We start from the raw sequence: 19,749 nt of genomic DNA, 5'->3' as shown, positions 1-19,749 counted from the left end.
GCATGAGTGGAGACAAATAGTTACATGGAAAAACAAAATCCGTTATGAGCTAGTCAGTATAGGAGAGGGTCAGATTAATATATGGCTAAAGGGATGCTGCAGGAGGAGAATTTTAGACTTCTGGATCACTGGTACCATTTGTGGGGAAGGTGGGATCTGTAAAAGCTGGGCAGATTGCAACTGATTTGGCAGAGGAATGGAAACACATCTGGGGAAAAGAAGCCATTAAATACAGAAGGAAGTTAAGTTCCTCCAGTACACAGAGCAGACAAGGGTAACATAAAATACATGGGAGGAGAGGAATGCTGATGAACCAAGAGCATTGATAAGCATGTTGTTATTGCAGAGACACGATTGAAAGAATAGGACTTTCTGCTCAACATTCTGGAACATAAAATCTTCACGTAGGACGAAGACAGAATTAACATCAAAGTAATAGAGGGTAGTAAAGTTGTTCAAACACAACTATCTTCAATCAATGAACAGGGAATTATCGATTCCTCCTTCTGGTAAAACCCACCCCCATGTTCCTCTATTTTGAACTCTGACCTTTCACCTCTTCTCACTTGCCTATCACTTCCCCCTTGATCCCCTCCTCCTTCCCTTTCTCCTATGGTCCACTCTCCTCCTCTATCAGTTCTCTTCATCTCCAGGCCTTGATCTCCCCTCCCCAACCTGGTTTCACCATCACTTCCCAGCTAGCCTCCTTCCCCTCCCCCCACATTTTTATTCAGGTATCTTTCCCCTTCCTTCTCAGTGCTGAAGAAGAGGTCTTTGCCCAAAACGGTGACTATCTATTCATTTCCATTGATGCTGCCTGACCTGCTGAGTTCCTCCAGCATTTTGTGTGTGTTGCTGTAGAGAATTCGCAAATCTTAATTGAAAAAGAAGAAAAATTATTTAACTGAGCAATTATGGCATTGGTACCTTGAAGTCAAACATTATTATTGAATTAGGAGGAATGAACTGATAACTCTGGTGCTATGTAGCTTGACAAGGGAGTAGAAACAGGAACATCAGAGGTCTTAATCAGGTGTTTTCAAAGTATATTGTTGCACTGCTTTGTTCTGGGCCACTTCAATATTGTCCAGAAGATACTATTTCTGAATTATTGGGCTAGATCTATATTTCTTTTCTAAAAGTTAACAAACTAGATTATTTTCCTGTCTAAACCTGCCTCTCATTGATCAGGCAGAACTGCCTGCCTCTTGAATTGTAGTATGGCCCTCAATACTAATAATTCAGGCAGCACCAGCCCACATTGGCATTACTGGCGTACAGCTACTAGAAACACATCCATGCCTAGTAATTCCCACACAGGTAACAGTCCTTGCTAAAGACATATCCAACATCCAAGCTCAGTGGACAAAAGGATTTACCAAACACATTCCCAGCATCTGCAGTTGTTTTGACTTGTATTAAAAAGCAAAGGATACAAAGATAAATCACCAATAAATTGGTTTGGAAAACACATGCAATAAAGGCTTTGAGCATAAAAGTAAGAGGAAATACAATCCTTACTTGTGTAGACAGTGGAGTTCTTTCTTAGTCCAGTGTTCTGCTCCAGGATCATCAACAGCATGTAGGGACATGCTTAGTTTTTGTTGTACTTTCTGACCAGGCATGGGACATGATTCTGAGCTTGTATCTGCTGCCGCTCTATTTTTAGGTGCTGCCTTTTTTAAGGATATTGCCGAATGTTTTAGTTTTCTTTTTGCACTAACCTTGGCATGCTTTGTTTCAGTCAGTAAAACATCTGTAGTGGGTGATAGAATCCTATTGAACTGATTTTTCTGTTTTCTTTTTGAAGATTGTTGATTGCACTTTGACACAGTGCTTCCACTATTATCATCACTTAGTCCTGCTGCATCTATTTGAACGAAAGACTCTTCAAACTGTGACTCTGTGACTTGCTTATTTTGTTCTAAGTTTTGCTTATTGACAGACTGTTTGAGATTCATTTTTCTCGATTTTCTTTTAATATTAATCTTGGTATCTTTATTGGACCGAGAAGTCTCATCTTCTATTGGACTCAATGAAACAGTTTTGTTGATTGATTTTGAAGAACGATTTATCTGTGTGCGCCTTTCAGAAGTGTACCTTTCATTTATATCCTTCATTTTAGATGAATCGGTCACTTTTGCAGGAGATAGATTTCTTTTCTCATTCTGGCTTTTCTGGATGTTCTGCGATGACATGCTTGATTTTACAGTTCTATTTCTTAATTTGTAAGTATCTTGACATTTTGCTTTTGTGGATCTTAGCTCAGATTTGAATTCAAGGATGCCATTCTCGCTTGTACCCTGCATTTCAGATGAATTAGTTGTATTTACAGTGACCAATTTATTGCCTTTCTGGGCATTTTTCTGAACAGAGTGTATAAGTTCACCTAATTCTACTGTTTTGTTCATTAACGAATAAGGATTGTGAATTGGGCTCAAAACAACAGTTGGGTTTAAGTAATTATGCTTTTTGTTCTTTTTATTTTCAGTATTCAAAGTAATTCCATCTGTTCTTAAAGTGGTTTGACTTGGCAAGTGCTGCTGTGGCTGTTTCCTCAGGCTATATTTCACTGGCTGATTTTTCGATTTTTCTTTTGCACCTTTTGTCCCTTTGGCATTTCTTTCCATCTTTAAAACTTGATCTATGAGAAAATACATTACAAAATATACCTGTAAATCTGGTATCAAAATAAAGTGAACATCTACTGTAAAGGATGTTAGTCTTTGATATTCCATGAGAAATCTGTTGTAATAATAAATGCAATGATATTTTTGCACATTTTTCCCCTAACAACGCACTAGTTTGTTGGTTTTGCTGAGGAAATTTGCAACATCTGGAATTGAGATATCCCTCCTTGCTTTTAACAAAATAAACCAATGTAGTGTACCATTCCAAAAATACGCAACTGAAATGCAGATTACTTTATGTATTTATTGAAGGGCAATACAAACAATATTTGTCTTTTCATTAGGTTAATAACATTTCAGGTAGGGCAAGAATGTTTAACAGCTCATTGAGACTTGACTTACTATTCTATCATTGTCACAATGAACACAGAGGTCACTGAGGCAGAAGATTTCAAAATAACAATCTTATGCAGACCTTGCTTATACCACAGCAGGTAACAGATAATCAGCTATATACTGTCATGGACTCTAAATTACAATTTCTGAATAAAACATGTACAATGTTTTAAACATCTAAAGCAAAGCATCATCACTTTGAAGGAAAATCAATTTGATTACTTTACTGGTAAATGCTCTGATCTGACCAATTGTCTGATATTTGCTGTCCCCAAGTATCTATGGAGCCCTGGTTCATATCAGAAAGATCTTCAGATAGCTCGAAGAGCATCTATAGTATCTGTTGCCGTACTCTGGTGACACAAAAGACTGCACTCAAAATAATTCTTAATGCTGAGGAAAAAGCTATTATAAATAATACTTCACAAAAAATTACTATAATGCAATTAACAAGAAATAATTTAAAAAAGTCAAACCAATTGTGTATTTAAATAGGATTACCTCAACATCATATATCAAAAGCATGAAAAATTAGTGGAATTTCCACTAAGTTCTCAAGTCATCTGTCTGCCACATATGTTTTTACTTAAACAGATACCCTGATGTGGTCTTCCATCTGAGTTAGCTCCGAGCTGCTCATTCACACACTGTGCTTTTCCAATCTGTTCTGAGTAGAGATGGAGGAGGTACAGTGAAACTCCGTTATAACACGATTGTTTGGGTCCATAAAATGTCATTGCGAAAAAAACGGGGTCGCGCTAAATCAGGGTTCAAGAACATCAGTGTTCAAACTGACCCAATGTTGACCTAAAACACCCCTATTTTCGCCTTATTTGACCTGTTTTATGCACGTTTACCTTCTAGCAAGTAAATTACCTTTGAATTCAAGAATTCCATGAATAAATCGTGTTGTTATTGTAGAAATTAAAACACAAATTAATTTTTAGTAGAGCTTTTTAATACATAAAACAAATAAAAATATTCAAGAATATTAGCAATCATCATTTACAGTTTATTTCTTAAAAAAGTGATCGAGTATTCCTTGCTTGAATGTATCATGTCGCTGAACATAGCCACCTTCTTCTAAGAGAGTTTTTTGTTCAGCCGGGTATCCACTGGCGGCGGCTCTGTCGGCTGAGTGAATTTCTCCTGACACTAACACCTGAGAAATCCCGTGATGGTGTTTAAGCTGATCTAGCCATCCATTGCTAGCTTTGAATTGTGAGGTTCCTCCGTTGGTCTGCTTGTCAAACTTGAGCTTTGAGAATAGGACTGGAAATTGGAAGGCCTTCTGAGCGAGCTTGAATGAACCACTTGTACAGGGAGTCATCGAGGCTGACATCTTTGGCTGTCTTCAGGCTTTTGGATTTTAGTCCTGCTTCTTCAACTTTGCAAAGCGACGCACGTAACTTTTCTTTGTGAGATTTCCAGCCACGAAGTGTTGATTCCGGTATCCCGAGGTCTTGTGCAACTTGAGTTTGACTTTTAGTCTTGATCGCGTCAAGTGCGTGAAGCTTATCTTTCACAGAAAACGATTTTCTTTTTCTAGCAGTTCATTTCATTTTGAGCAAAAAAAAAGGTCTAATGACTCACACAAAACGCTGGTGGAACGCAGCAGGCCAGGCAGCATCTGGTTGAGAGCCTTCGTCAGGACTAACGGAAAAAAGAGATGGTAAGAGATTTGAAAGTGGGAGGGGGAGAGAGAGACCCGAAATTATAGGAGAAGACAGGAGGGGGAGGGATGAAGCCAAGAGCTGGGAAGTTGATTGGCAAAAGGGATACAAGGATGGAGAAGGGGGAGTATGGATTGACATGGACACGGAGTCTAATGACTCATCACGTTATATCCGAATTCGCGTTAAATCTGGGTTTCACTGTATCTGTTTAGGTTTGCCCCAAACAGCTAATTAACACAGATGTTGCCAACAGGCTGTCTGCAGGGACAATAAGAAACATCAAGATGGTGAAAGATGCCCACCGCTTTATCCGGAACTCAGCATTCCACAGCAAAGTGGTGACCATGAATGATTCTGCTTAGTGATTCAGGATGATGTGCTGATGGATGCATTTTAATGAGTGAAGTATATTACAAAAAACTTAGGAATTGAACACATAAGTATTTTGGTATCTGGTTAAGTCACATTCCAAGGCTTACCATCAGGGAGAGTGTCTTTTACATTGTCACTGCTCTTAAAAGCATTAAAATATAACAAATTCTTAGATTTAAAATAGTTAAAATCATGCGCACCAAATGGATGACCCCCAAATGTAAGTCCAATGATGAGATTGTCCATTAATATGTGCTCCTTTCCTTTCTCTCCCCCCCAGCCCATCTCCCATCTATGTATGCTTCTCTCAAACGCATCAGTGATATACCTCAACAATATTTTATGACAAAAATACAAAGTTCTGGAGGAACTCAGCAGGTCAAGTGGCATCTGGACGTTTAGTCTGAGTCCCGATGAAGGGTCTTGACCCAAAATGTCAACAATCCTTTTGCCTCCACAGATGCTGCCTGACCCATTAAGTTCCTCCAGCAGTTTTATTTTTTGTTTTTGCTCCAAATTACAGCATCTGTAGTCTTGTGTCACCCTTTCCAACAACCTGGGCTCAGTTTCATTAACACAAGGATTTGCAGAGCTTGTTGTCAACAAGAACAATTGTAGAGGCAAAGAGAAATAAAACAAAAATAAAATTAAATTAAAAATATGAACGAGCATGTATTACAGACATATTTAAAATAAAGTTGCATTTCCTTACTTTTAGTTTTCCTTCCAATAAGTTCTTCAGTGTGATTTTTTGGTTTTTGATGTTGATTTGAGGTCAAAGGACTTTCAGTTCGGCTATTCTTTTTCTGTATCTTATTAGTACAAATATAACAAGAATTAAATTACTTCAAAGTCATAAGTATTTGTCTATTTATTACAAAAGACATATACTTACTGTAGTATCAAGATTAGAGGGAGTCAAATAATTAGTTCCACCCTCAATGACGGTAACATTCAAGCTATTGTCAGTAACTAATCGCTGTCCCCGCCAATATTCCATTGGTGCTTTAATGCAACGGCCACTACGGCTGGTCAACAGGCCCCTCTGTATTGATATGTCCATTGAAATTTTAAGATCTATTTAAAAAATTGAAAATAATTTAAATATATTTCAGAATGAATATCTAAACAATAGTGTTGGAATGTACAAGAGGAAATTAAAAGTTGCACTCTTGGTATGATTATAGCATTAATAAAGAAGACACCTGCTGCTACTGTCTGGATATTGTTAAATAGCAATTCCAGCACTACCGACAAACTCCCTGCCCTACTACGCCTCTGATTTCCTTTTCTAAACAAAAACTTAATTATAAGACTTTACTGTTCACATAAAACAGTACTGTGCAAAAGTGATAGGCACATACATACAGCTAGGGTGCCCAAGACTTTTGCGCAATACTGTATTTGACAACGTGCACCAGACAGTGCGTTTGTAAATTCGGCAGGGGCAAAGGATGTTGGGAATGGTGAGGGTGAAGCACTGCAGGTGGGGTGCAGAACAGGTGGCAGAGAGGGAGTGTCAGGGGTGGAGGAGTGGCTTGGGTAAAGACTCACCCAACCCTGAGACACCAGGCAAGGTAATTTAATTCCAAATAATTGTTTAATTAATCATTACAGAATTTCTCACTGGTGCTTCCTGCTCTCTCCCCGCTTTCTTCCACTTTTCCCAAGCATGATTCCCCTTTCCCTGCCCCTTTCCTACTTAGTCCACAATAGAGGCCCATATCAGACTAGGTTTGTCATCACGCACATGTGTCACCACATTTGATTTTTTGGGGGCAGCGGTAGTGTGATACATAAAATTACTACAGTACTGTGCAAAAGTTGTAGGCACCCTTGCTCTATCTATATATGTATATGCCGAAGCCTTTTGCATAGTACTGTAAATAAAAAGGTCTTATGTGTAACAATTTGTATTCTCATATAGGACTCAATGGTCATAGAATCAGTCCTACAGCCTGGAATGAGTTCCTTCAGTCCAACTGATCTATGCTGACCAGTGCCTTCCTGTGCTAGTCCTATTTGCCTATATTTGGTTCCTATACTTCTAAATCTTTCCCATACATATACCTGTCCAAATCTATTTTAAGTGTTGTACTGGAACTTGCCTCTACCATTTCCTCTGACAGCTCTTTCCATATACTCACTGACCTCTCTACTGAAAAACTAACCTCTCTGAATCACAATCAAGTTTAATATCACTGGCATATACAATGAAAGTTGCTGTTTTATGGCAGTAGTACATTGCAATACATAATTACAAAAATTATAAATTCAGTTAATAAGTAAATATAGAAAATAAATTTTAAAAAGTAGTACGAAAGAGAGGAAAGAATACTGAGCAAGTGTTTATAGGCTCATTGCCCATTCAGAAATCTGATGGCTGAGGGGAAGAAGCTGTTCCTGAAATGCTGAGTGTGTGTATTTAGGCTCCTGTACCTCCTCCTTAATGGTAGCAATGAAAAGAGGGCTTTGCTGGGTGGTGAGGTCCTTAATGATGGATGCTGTATGTTTGAGGCATTGCCTATTGAAGATGTCCTGCATGCTGGGTAGGTTAGTGCCCATGATGGAGCTGGCAGGATTTACATCTCTCTGCAGCTTATTGTAATCCTATGCAGTGGCTCAGTCCTGGGTATGACTCTAAACTGCAACCGGTGATGAGGCTCTGACTGGGGACTTTCAGAGCGTTGGGCAAAGTGGAGTTACCCCTTAGTCATTCATTGCTCCCAGGGCCGCTCTGACCCGGAACAGTAGCTCCCGCAAAGGTTCCTGCTCAGGATACGAGCGAAGGCCAACGGCAGATCCGGCAGGTTCAGTAACTGAACTTATAACGGAGAAGGTGGATGAGCTAGGACCTCAAATGTCAATGGCTATAGTACAGGCGGATGAACATTTGGGAAGAGAAATGGCGATTTCTTTAGTTCACCCAACGGAAGGAAATAGCAAACCACCGTTGCTAGATACTAGGTTTCCTAGAATCTATTTGCTAAGAAAACCATGGTCAAACTCACAAAATGTATCGCACAACAACAGCGGCAAGAGGATCTTCAAGACAATTCTGAAGATGCTTCGCTCGGTAGGGTTGATTCTGGTCAGCAGGGGATCCCCAACCGTCATCAAGCTACTGCTCATAAAATTCAAGTAACACAAAAGAAAATTATTGCCACTTGGAATGTAAGAACCCTAGATCAAGCAGGAATATTGGACAATGTGATAAATGAAATGGAAAGACTAAAGGTTAACATCATGGGAATTAGCGAAGTTCGTTGGACAGGTGCTGGAACATGTCAGAATAGAAATAAAACACTAATTTATTTTTGTGGAACATCTCATACTAATAGAGTAGGAATTCTTATGGATGAAAACATGGCAAAAAGTGTTTTAGGACATTGGGCAATATCAGAAAGAGTGCTCCTTGTTAGATTCAGAGGACGACCATTTGATTTAGCAATTATATGGTATATGCACCAACAACAAATGGAACAAATAAGGATATAGATAAATTCTATGAAGAGCTTGAACAAGCAAAGAATGGATGCAAATCTCAAGATATTGTTATTGTCATGGGAGATCTAAATGCTAAAGTGGGACAAGGTGTTGATGGAAATACCATAGGAAAATTTGGACTAGGGGAAAGAAATGAAAGAGGCAAGAAATGGGTAGAATGGTGCAAGATGAATAATCAGATCATTATGAACATCTACTTTAAAAACCATTCAGGACGCTTATGGACCTGGAAAAGTCCAGGTGATAACACCAGAAATCAAATTGACTTTATTACTATAAACCAAAGATTTAGGAACTCAGTGACTCAATGCAAAACATATCCAGGTGCAGACTGTAATAGTGACCATAACCCAGTAACATGTCATGTAAAAGTAAAACTTAAAAAACTAAGGAAGCAAAAACCTGAAAAATCCCTTGACTACTCGCAATTAATTAAAAAAGATAACTTAAGACAAAAATTTACAATTGAAGTAAGGAATTGATTTCAAAGTCTAGAAATAGAATCTGTTGACGATGATAGCAATCATGTAAAAATGAAGTTTAACTCTCTAAAGGATGCCTTGGTAGAATCAGCAAAGTCAGTGATTCCTAAAAAAGAAAAAAGCACAAAGAACAAATGGATGTCAGATGAAATCAAAAATCTAATGGAAGAAAGGAGACAGAAGAAAGCAAATCCTATAGAATATGAGTCCTTAGATAAAAAAGTTAAAAGCTTATGTCAAAAAGCCAAAGAAGAATGGTTAAACCAGGAATGTGAGCAAATAGAAAGAATCCCTATTACTGATCCAAAAAGGTTACACCAACAAATCAAGAATATCACTGGTAAAAAGCTCCTCTGTTCTTCAGGTGGATGTTTGAAAGCAAAGGATGGTACCATTATCATGGAAAAAGATGAGATTATGAACAGATGGACTGAGTATATTCAGGAATTGTTTGAAGATGATTGAGGTGAAAAACTAGAAATTAAGAAGAATATTGAAGATCCAAGTATTTTAAAATCTGAAATTCTTAATGCAATAAATAAGATGAAGAAAGGAACGGCAGCAGGTCCTGAGGAATTAGTAATAGAACAAATTATTGCCCTTGAAGATTACGGAATTGAAAAACTTACTGATTTAATCAATCACTTTTATAAGACTGGAATAATACCAGAAGAGATGAAAAATCGGTATTTTTAATCAGTATTTACTAATTTTAACTATTTTTAATATTTTCAATATTTAATATTTGAAATCCAGGGAGTGTGAAGCGCAGAATCAAATATCGCTGTGACGATTGTACTTTCTAGTACCAATTATTTGGTGACAATAAAGTATAAAGTATTTATCACTCTTCCTAAGAAACCTCGAGCAATAGGATGTGAATTACATAGGACCATAAGTTTAATGAGTCATATCATTAAGATACTTTTAAGAATTTTGATGACAAGAGCTAAAAATAAGACACAAGCTGAAATAGGTAAAGAACAATGTGGTTTTGTGAAAGACAAAGGTACAAGAAACACGATATTGATGTTAAGGATACTATCAGAACGAGCTATTCAGGTGCGAAAAGATGTGTTTATTTGTTTTATCAACTACACAAAAGCTTTTGATAAAGTGAAACACAGTAAGTTATTCGAAATATTACAGGAAACTCTAGATCTACATTCGAAAGACCTCCACCTAATCAGAAATCTGTACTGGGAACAAACTGCCGCTGAGAATAGATGGAGAAGTGAGTCAGTTTACGAAAATCAAGAGAGGTGTTCGACAAGAGTGTGTTTTCTCCCCTGATTTGTTTAATGTGTACAGTGAAACAATATTACAAAAAATAAGAGACATCTTGGGTATCAAAGTTGGCAGTGAAATTATCAATAATTTTAGATATGCCGATGACACTGTGTTAATTGCAAGTACGGAGGAAGAACTACAAAACTTAATTGATATAGTTGTTGAAGAAAGTGCAAAAATAGGTCTATCTATCAATTGCAAAAAGAGAGAATGTATGGTGATATCCAGAAAGAAGGAGAATCCTATCTGCAGGCTGAGAATAAACGGGGAAGACATAAAACAAGTACAGAACTTTTGCTACTTTGGGTGACATCAGATGGCAGGTGCGTCATGGACATCAAAAGAAGAATAGGGTTGACAAAAGACACCTTTACGAGAATGAAGAGTATACTGACCAACACTAAACTAGGCATGACAACCCGTCTCAGAGCACTGAAAAGTTACATTTATCCAGTTATGTTATATGGCTCAGAATGTTGGACAATATCTAGTAACATGAGGAAACAAATTGAAGCAGCAGAGATGTGGTTCTTGAGGAGGATGCAAAGAACATCATGGACGAAACGAATATCTAACGAGGATGTCATGAACAGAGCAAGCACAAAAAGAGAAATAATGTATGAGATCATGAAAAGGCAACATAACTTCATTGGACATGTGATTAGGAAAGAGGAGTTAGAATGCATGGTAATTATGGGAAAGACTGAAGGGAAGAAAGCAAGAGGAAGGCAAAGACAAATGATGATGGAGACAGTGACCAGAGAATTGGAAATGAATACCAATAAATTGATCTTCTTGACCTGAAACAGGAGTGTGTGGGCCATGGCAGTCAAAGCTCAAACTGGGCACGGCACCTGATGATGATAATGCAGTGGCCCCTCCATGCCAGATGGTGATGCAACCAGTTAGAATGTTCTCTACAGTACATTTGTAGAAACTTGCGAATGTCTTTGGTGACATACCGATTCTCCTCAAACTCCTAATGAAACATAGCTGCTGTCAGGTTTTCTTTGTAATTGCATCAATATATTTGGCACTGGAATATATTGAGAGATACTGACACCCAGGAACTTGAAAATGCTCACCCTTTCCATTTCTGATCCCTTGATGAGAACTGATGTGTGTTCCCTCAAGTTGTACTTTCTGAAGACCACAATAAATTCCTTGGTTTTATTGACGCTGACTGCAACACCACTCAACCAGCTGGTCAATCTCCCTCCATTATGCCTCATCACCATCTGAAATTCTGCCAACAATGGTTATGTCATTGGCAAATTAATAGATGGCATTTGAGCTGTACCTCACCACAAAGTCGTGGGGGTACTGAGAATAGAGTAGTAGGCTAGGCACACATCCTTGGGGTGCGCCAGTGTTGATTACCGGTGGGAGGAGATGTTATTTCTGATGCGCACAAACTGTGGTCTCCCAGTGAGGAAGTCAAGGATCCAGTTGCAGAGGGAGGTACAGAGGCCCAGGCTTATTGATTAGAACTAAGGGTTGATTGTGTTGAATGCTGAGCTGAAGTCAATAAACAGCAGCCTGACATAAGCATTACTGTTGTCCAGGTGATTCAAAGTTGAGTGGAGAGCCAGTGAGATTACATCCGCTATCGAACTATTGTGGTGACAGGCAAATTGTAGCAGATCCAGGTCCTTGCTTAGGCAGGGGTTGATTCTAGTCATGACCAAGCACTCAAGAGTACTTCATCGTAGTAGATGTGCGTGCCACTGGGTGATAGTCGTTAAGGCAGCTCACCCTGCTTTTCTTGGCAACAGATATGGTTATTGCCCTTTTGAAGCTGGTAGGAACCTCTGACTGAACCAGTGAGAGATTGAAGATGGCCTTGAACACTCCTGTCAGTTGGTTGGCACAGGTTTTCAGTGTACACCGCCAGGGCCTGATACCTTGCGATGGTTTATCCTCTTGAAAGATGTTGAGACAGAGATCACAACGACACCAGATGCTGCAGGGATTTCATAGATGTAGTTTCATTCTCCCTTTCAAAGCATGCGTAAAAGGTGTTGAGCTCACAAGGGAATGAAACATCACAGCCCTTCAGAATGTTAGGTTTTGCTTTGTAGGAAGTAATGGCCTACAAAAACTGCCAGAGCTGATGTACATCTCATTCCGCCTTTAGCCTCAATTAGAATTGTTCTTTTTGCTCTTAAAGTATTCTTCTGTAGGTTGTACATGGACTTTTTGTATAGTTCTGGATCACTGGTCTTGAATGCCATATATCTAGCCTTCAGCAGACCACAAATCTCCTGGATCGTCCACGGCTTTCGATTTGGGTTTGTCCAGTATTTTCTTGAAGGCACACACTCATCCACAGGTTTTGATGAATTTGGTAACAACTGTGGCGTATTCATTCAGACTCAAAGATGAACTCCTGAATATTGTCCAGTCCACCAACTCAGTAGTCCTGTAAGCGCCCCACCACTTCCCTTGACCATACCTTCTTGGCCCACACCAGTGGTGTTGTGGTCTTCAGTGTCTGCCAATACGCTGGGAGTAAAAGTTCAGCCAGGTGATCGGACTTTCTAAGGTGTGGGTATGGAATGGCACGGTAAGCAATTGTGATGGTGGTATAATAGCATTCAAGTATATTGGGTCCTTTGGTTCCAGAGGTGATTATGTTGGTGGTAATTGTTCATAGACATCTTCAAGCTGACCTGCTTGAAATTCCCCACAACAAAAGGGTGCACTTTTTTATGCCTGCTGATTATGGAGCTTAGCTCCTCCAGTGCCTGTCTGATGCTGGCTTGAGGTGGAATGTACACTACAACCAGGATGATGGCGGAAAACTTCCTTGGCAGATAAAAAGGACGACATTTGACCGGTAGATGTTCCAGGTTGGGAGAGCGGCACTGAAACAGAACTGCCATGTCTGCGCACCATGATAGTTAATTATAAAGCATACTCCATCTCGTCTGCCTTTAAAAGACTGAGCTGTCCTGTCTTTCTGGCGAATGGTGAAGCCTTTAAGCTGCAGCGCGGTGTCTAAAATGGCTAGGGATAGCCATGTTACCATGAAGCAAAGTGCACAGCAGTCCCTGATGTCTCTCTAGTACAGCAATCTTGTCTGATGTCAATTTTATTTTCCAGAAACTGTACATTCGCCAGAAGTATAGAGAGGAGTGAGGGCCTAAAGCCTCTGCATTTCAATCTTACTTGAGGCCTAGCACGCTTTCCTTGCTTCCTTATTCTTAAAGGGAAACTGCAGTCTGGGATTCATCGATTTTGAGTATCGGCAGATTTTTTAAATGCCTTAAAGCAATGCTGCTTACTGAAGTAGCCATGGCTGTGACTGTGGATTTCAGCTGTAGTAGTCCTGAATGGTCAACTATATAAATCTTTCCTCACTAACCTTAAACCCTTATCTTCAACTTTAGACTATCTGTGAGAGAAAGACTGTGACAGTCCATCTTATCTATGCTGCTTGTGATTTTATACCCCTCTATACTGTCATTCCTTGGCCTCTTCTACTGTAGATAAACAGTCCCACCTTACCTATCTCTTCTTATAAGTCATACCCTCCAATCCTAGCAACAACCTTGTGAATTTCTTTTTTACGCTCTGTATAGCTTAATCACATCCTTCCTGTAGAAACTGAAGAGAAATGCACACAATATTCCAGTTGTGCTAACATCTTGTAAAGCTCCTGTTAGAATCTGTATGTTTTGCTCACTTATCGATACCATGCAGATAAACTTTGAAATGAACACACTCTTAAATGGCAGTCACATCATTCCAACTCTCTTGTAAAGCTCCTGTTAGAATCTGTATGTTTTGCTCACTTATCGATACCATGCAGATAAACTTTGAAATGAACACACTCTTAAATGGCAGTCACATCATTCCAACTCTCTTTTGGAAGAACTACAAGCAATATAGGGCTGAAAATAAAATGGCCAAGTTAGATCACAAAGTATTTTAATTAGTTTATTATTGTCACATGTGTGTTGGCGTGTGGCCAAGTGATTAAGGCATTCGTCTAGTGATTTGAAGGTCGCTAGTTCGAGCCTTGGCTGAGGCAGTGTGTGTGTCCTTGAGCAAGGCACCTAACCACACATTGCTCTAGGACGACACTGGTGCCAAGCTGTATGGGTCCTAATGCCCTTCCCTTGGACAACATCGGTGGCATGGAGAGGGGAGACTTGCAGCATGGGCAACTGCTGGTCTTCCATACAACTATGCCCAGGCCTGCGCCCTGGAAACCTTCATGAGACCAACGGATGTCACATGTATGGGATACAGTGACAATAACAAACTAATTTGCATACCATCTGTACAGATCATGCCATCAGGTTGGAGGCTACCCAGATGGAATATGAGGTGCTGTTCCTCCAACCTGAGTTTGGCCTCATTGTGGCAGTAGAGGCGGCCATGGACAGATATGTCAGAATGGGAATGGAAAGTCAAGTTGTGATAGAGATCCACTGGGAGATCCTGCCTTTTGTAGTGGACAGAGCAAAGATGCTCAACAAAGTGTTCCTCCTATCTGTCTCATCTACAGCGTAGCGAGGAGGCTGGACCAGAAGCACTGGTACAATATTGTTTATTGGCCCTTATTGCAAGAGAATTTGAGTACAAGAGTAGAGACATTTTGCTCCAATTATATAAAACTTTGACAATATGGTCTGCAATACTGTGTGTAGAGCTGATCTCTCTGTCCAAGGAATAAAATACTTGCTACGGAGGGAGCATAGTAAAAGCTCACCAGACTGATTCCTGTATGATGAAAGCGTAAGCAGATTCGATTTATACACTTTAGAACAATGATTTTTAATGCCATTTGTATAAACAAAATTTTTATGTCATTTAGTATGATTGACACGGACAAAATATTCACTTTAGCTGGTTGCCCAGAACAAGGGTTCACTGAATCAAAATAAGGGATTGAGCATTAGTAAGGGTTAAGAGCTTTGTTTTTTACGCTTAATGCACAGTATTTCATGGAGGTTTAATTGGTAAGCATATTCGATTATGATCAACAGATATTTAAATATTAAAAGGATCAAGGAATATGGCACTAGTGCAGAAAATGGAACAGAGGTGAAAGATTTGCCATGATCTTATGAAATGTTAAGATATATATGAGGGGCCCATGGTCTAGACTAGCTTTTAATTTCTCTTTTTTCTTGTTTTACTTTATTCATGCACAAGATGGATATCGAACAAAGGCAGATCATTGGAATTGAGTTAAAATTTAGCCATACTCTGTTCAAAGTACCAAGGTGAATATGTCTCATTCTATTCAAAACATTTCTAGATGAAGGGTTCTGGTGACGTCACCATCCAGAATGGCAGCTTAAATCAATAGCATCTCCGGAAAAACACATATTTTGCCCTGTTAATCCATTAAATATAAGATCTTTCGAAAATATCTGAATTGATAAAGGGTCAAGAATGGGGAAAAAGAATGGAGATAGGAAAAAGCGTCACTGCGGAGCCTATGGAAGAGAGAGGTACAATGAGCTCCTACGCGTGGGCGTGGTGGCGAAGCTGACGCTGGGCCTCATTCAGGCAAAGTGGTAAATATGATAAAGATTCTGGAAGAGATAAGGGAAGTCCAAAAAGATATAAAACAGCAACTAAATGATATAAAGTCAGAGCTCGCAAACATCAATCAGAAAATAGTGATGGCAGAGACATGAATTGAGAAGGTGGAAGATCATGTACAAAACGTGGAACAGGCACTAAGTAAGACGATAAAAATATTAAATCAACAGGGAAGCAAATTGCTTGACCAGGAGGGAAGATCACGACAGAAATATATCAGGATTTATAATGTTTCCGAAGAAGCAGAGGGGTTGTCGATGATGGAGCTTGTAGAAAAGTTGCTGCGGGAAGCGCTGGAGACTCCCCCGACTATGGAGATTGAAATTAAGAGGGCACATCATGCACTCATCCCAAGACCCTCTGGAGACAGAGAAAGTAAGCCGCACACAATAGTATTTAGATTCCTTCGATTCAAGAGCAAGGCGGAGATTCTACGAAGGGCCTCGGGTAAGAAGAGGGTGTTTTGGAACAAGAAGTTATTATACTTCGATCAAGATTACCCCCCGGCGGCCCTACAGAAACAGAAGGAATATTCTGAAGCAAAACAAATACTAAAGCAAGAAAAGATTAAATTCCAAACCCCATAACCTGCTAAACTGAGGGTGCTTTACGAAGGAGGGATACAGCTATATCAGACAGTGGAAGAGATGACTGCAGACATGAACAACATGCCTGTTAGCATGGTCAGACCCAGGGAAAACCTGACTGAGCAGTTATCCCGATCTGCTGGGGAAATAGTAAAAGAACCAAGAAAGCAGGGGACGGGAGGAGGACGAGAGAAAGGATATTAGGAAGAGACTGTGACTTCTCCGAAGACAGCCCTCACCTCCTCCAGAAAAGCCATAAGGTTTGGCTAACTTTAAAAGTGTTGATAAACTAAACAGAAGGAAAAATAGACGTTGATATACCTATCTTGAGAAATATGTATTATAATGTGGATTTTATGTTATTCAATTTTTTAAAAATTCATTCATTCACTCCTTTTTCCCCACCTAAATGAGAGGAATACACAGGGAAATCACTTCTGTGTAATGGACATAGATTTTTTAACTTACTTTTATAGGTACTGCAGCGGGAGCCCTTAACTCATGTATGTTCCTCACTTCTCGCATAAACTCCAGCCACTGCTGCTCTGCCGCCCTTCCCGCCAGTGTCCCTTTCCAGTCAACTTTGGCCAGTTCCTCTCTCATGCCACTGTAATTTCCTTTACTCCACTGAAATACCGACATATCGGATTTTGGCTTCTCTTTTTCAAATTTCACAGTGAACTCAATCATGTTAAGATCACTGCCTCCTAAGGGTTCCTTCAGCTCAATCTCTCTAATCACCTCCGGTTCATTACACAATATCCAATCAAGTTCAGCTGATCCCCTAGTGGGCTCAACAACAAGCTGTTCTAAAAAGCCATCTCGCAGACATTCTACAAATTCTCTCTCTTGAGATCCAGTGCTGACCTGATTTTCCCAATCTACTCGCAAGTTAAAATCCCCCACAATTATCATAACACTGCCCTTCTGACAAGCCTTCTCTATTTCCTGTTGTAATCGGTAGTCCACATCACTGCAGCTGTTTGGAGGCCTGTATATAACTGCCATCAGGGTTCGTTTACCCCTGCGATTTCTTAGCTCAACACAAAAAGATTCTGCACCTTCCGATCCTATGTCACCTCTTTCTAATGATTTGATATCATTTCTTACTAATAAAGCCACACCACCCCTTCTGCCTACCTTCTCATCCTTCCGATACACCATGTATCCTTGGACGTTCAGCTCCCAGAGACATGAATCCTTTAGCCACGTCTCAGTGATGACCACAATATCATACCTGCCAACCTGTAGCTGTACGACAAGATCATCCACCTTATTCCTTATGCTGCGTGCATTTAAGTACAACACCTTAAGACCAGTATTTGATACTTTTGCTTTGATTTCACTGCAACTTTATTGCACTGCAACTCATTCCAATGGCTGCAAATTTGCCCCATCACCTGCCTGTCTTTCCTGACATCTTTACTGCTCACTATTTTATATTTATTTCCGTTTTCCCCTTCCTCCGCTCTATCATTTCGGTCCCCATCCCCCTGCCAAATTAGCAAATACATCAGACAAAATGAAGATATCAGGGGAATTATTATTAAAGGGACAGAGCATAAATTGGCCTGTTACGTGGATGACATTTTGATCTGTCTAGGGCAACCAACATACTCTTTACCTAAATTGATGCATCCTTTGAACAATATGGCCAATTATCAGGATACAAGATCAACATAGATAAAACCCAACTACTTTAATATAACTATAGCCCACCAAGAGAAATTGAAAGTAGATATCCTTGGGCATGGCAAACAGAGTCTGTCAAATATTTGGGCATCATTATGCCAAAAGATTTGGCAAAATTATCAGAATGCAATTATGAACCAATATATATAAAAAATTAAGGAAGATATAACAAGGTGGAACCTAGTTCCTTTTCTTGGAATCAGTTCAAGGATTGAATCTATTAGAATGTTTATACTGCTCAGACCCTACCAATAGAGATCGATCAAAATCAATTCAATGAATGGAACAAAATGTTATCAAGATATATATGGCAAGGTAAAAGGCCTAGAGTTCATCTCAAAACTTTGCAATTAGCCAAGGAAAAGGGGGGATAAGGCCTACCTTCTCTTAGAGATTATTATTTTTACAGCTGAGATCTGTGATATGCTGGTGCAACCCATCATATGATGCTCAATGGAAAAACATTGAGGAGAGGATATTTTCCATCCCCATACAGGCAATTTTGGCTGATAACAACCTACAAAGTTACATAAATACTATTGATAACCTCTGGGTGAAATGGACTCTTAAAATATGGAAAACTATAACTAGAGAGAGACATTGCAATTCTTAAATGGTGCACATATGACTTGGATTTTACGCCGAATAAACTGGATGCTAGATTTAAGGACTGGGCAGCTAAAGGAATAACAGCTATTTGCAATATAATGAAAGGAGGAACACTGTTCAGTTTGGAAATGCACAAGGAGGAACACAAATTAGAAAAACAAGACTTTTATCGGTATTTACAGATGCGATAGTATGTTAATAGGATGGTTAAAAATGTAACCAAGGCAAGTACATGTCTGTTAGAGCTATTTAGGAAAGCATATAATTTAGACAACGGTAGTAGAATCATTTCAAGCATGTATAAAGGTTTGCCAAATCTTAAAACACATTCGACTTCATACATTAAAACAAAATGGGAGAAGGAAGGAGGGATAATAATATGTGAGGAAGAATGGACAATAATATGGAGGTATCAATGGAAGTGTACCAGTTCACAGAAATGGAGGGAGTTCGGGTGGAAAAACTTGTTAAGATATTTTCTTACACCCTCTCAGAAATCCCATTATGATAGTAACCTCCCTGTTTGCTGGAGAAATTGTGGAAATCAAAATGCAAACCATATCATATTTTCTGGGAATGCCCCGTTATCAAAGACTGTTGGAGTGGGATACATAATGCCCTACAAGACATCTTTAAATGTGAAATACCCTTCGAGAGTAAGACCATATAGTTTGAGTATATACCTCAAGAATGGTTGAAAAGAGATAACTATTTACTGAATATACTGCTGGTGGCTGGTAAAAAGACCCTTACCAGGAAATGGTTATCACAGGAGAGCCCAACTTTAAACGTATGGATGGAAATTACAATAGACATTTACAAAATGGAGAAGATAACAGCGTCTGTTAATCATAAGTTGGAACAATTTGATTCATACTGGGGAAAATGGTTTAACTACATAACACCTCATAGGCCTGATTTTATTCTCACAAGTCAATGAATATGT

At 39.3% G+C, this 19,749-nt stretch overlaps 1 protein-coding gene across 3 annotated transcripts in view; it reads right to left on the bottom strand.

The window, feature by feature from the left end:
* mis18bp1 (MIS18 binding protein 1) overlaps nt 1-19,749 on the bottom strand; it is a 67,782-nt gene that overhangs the window by 20,299 nt on the left and 27,734 nt on the right. For all 3 annotated transcript variants that reach the window (XM_072270917.1, XM_072270933.1, XM_072270925.1), the window contains 3 exons: nt 5,970-6,151; nt 5,787-5,886; nt 1,522-2,644 (listed from right to left, as the gene is read on the bottom strand). In XM_072270917.1, coding sequence (XP_072127018.1) covers nt 1,522-2,644; nt 5,787-5,886; nt 5,970-6,151 — 1,405 coding nt within the window. The remainder of the gene's footprint in view (nt 1-1,521; nt 2,645-5,786; nt 5,887-5,969; nt 6,152-19,749) is intronic.

Source organism: Mobula birostris, chromosome 1 (genome assembly GCF_030028105.1).
Source record: "Mobula birostris isolate sMobBir1 chromosome 1, sMobBir1.hap1, whole genome shotgun sequence".
NCBI classification, from domain to species: domain Eukaryota; kingdom Metazoa; phylum Chordata; class Chondrichthyes; order Myliobatiformes; family Myliobatidae; genus Mobula; species Mobula birostris.
Note: the sequence above shows the minus strand (reverse complement) of the source record. Positions and strands in the feature narration are given on the sequence as shown.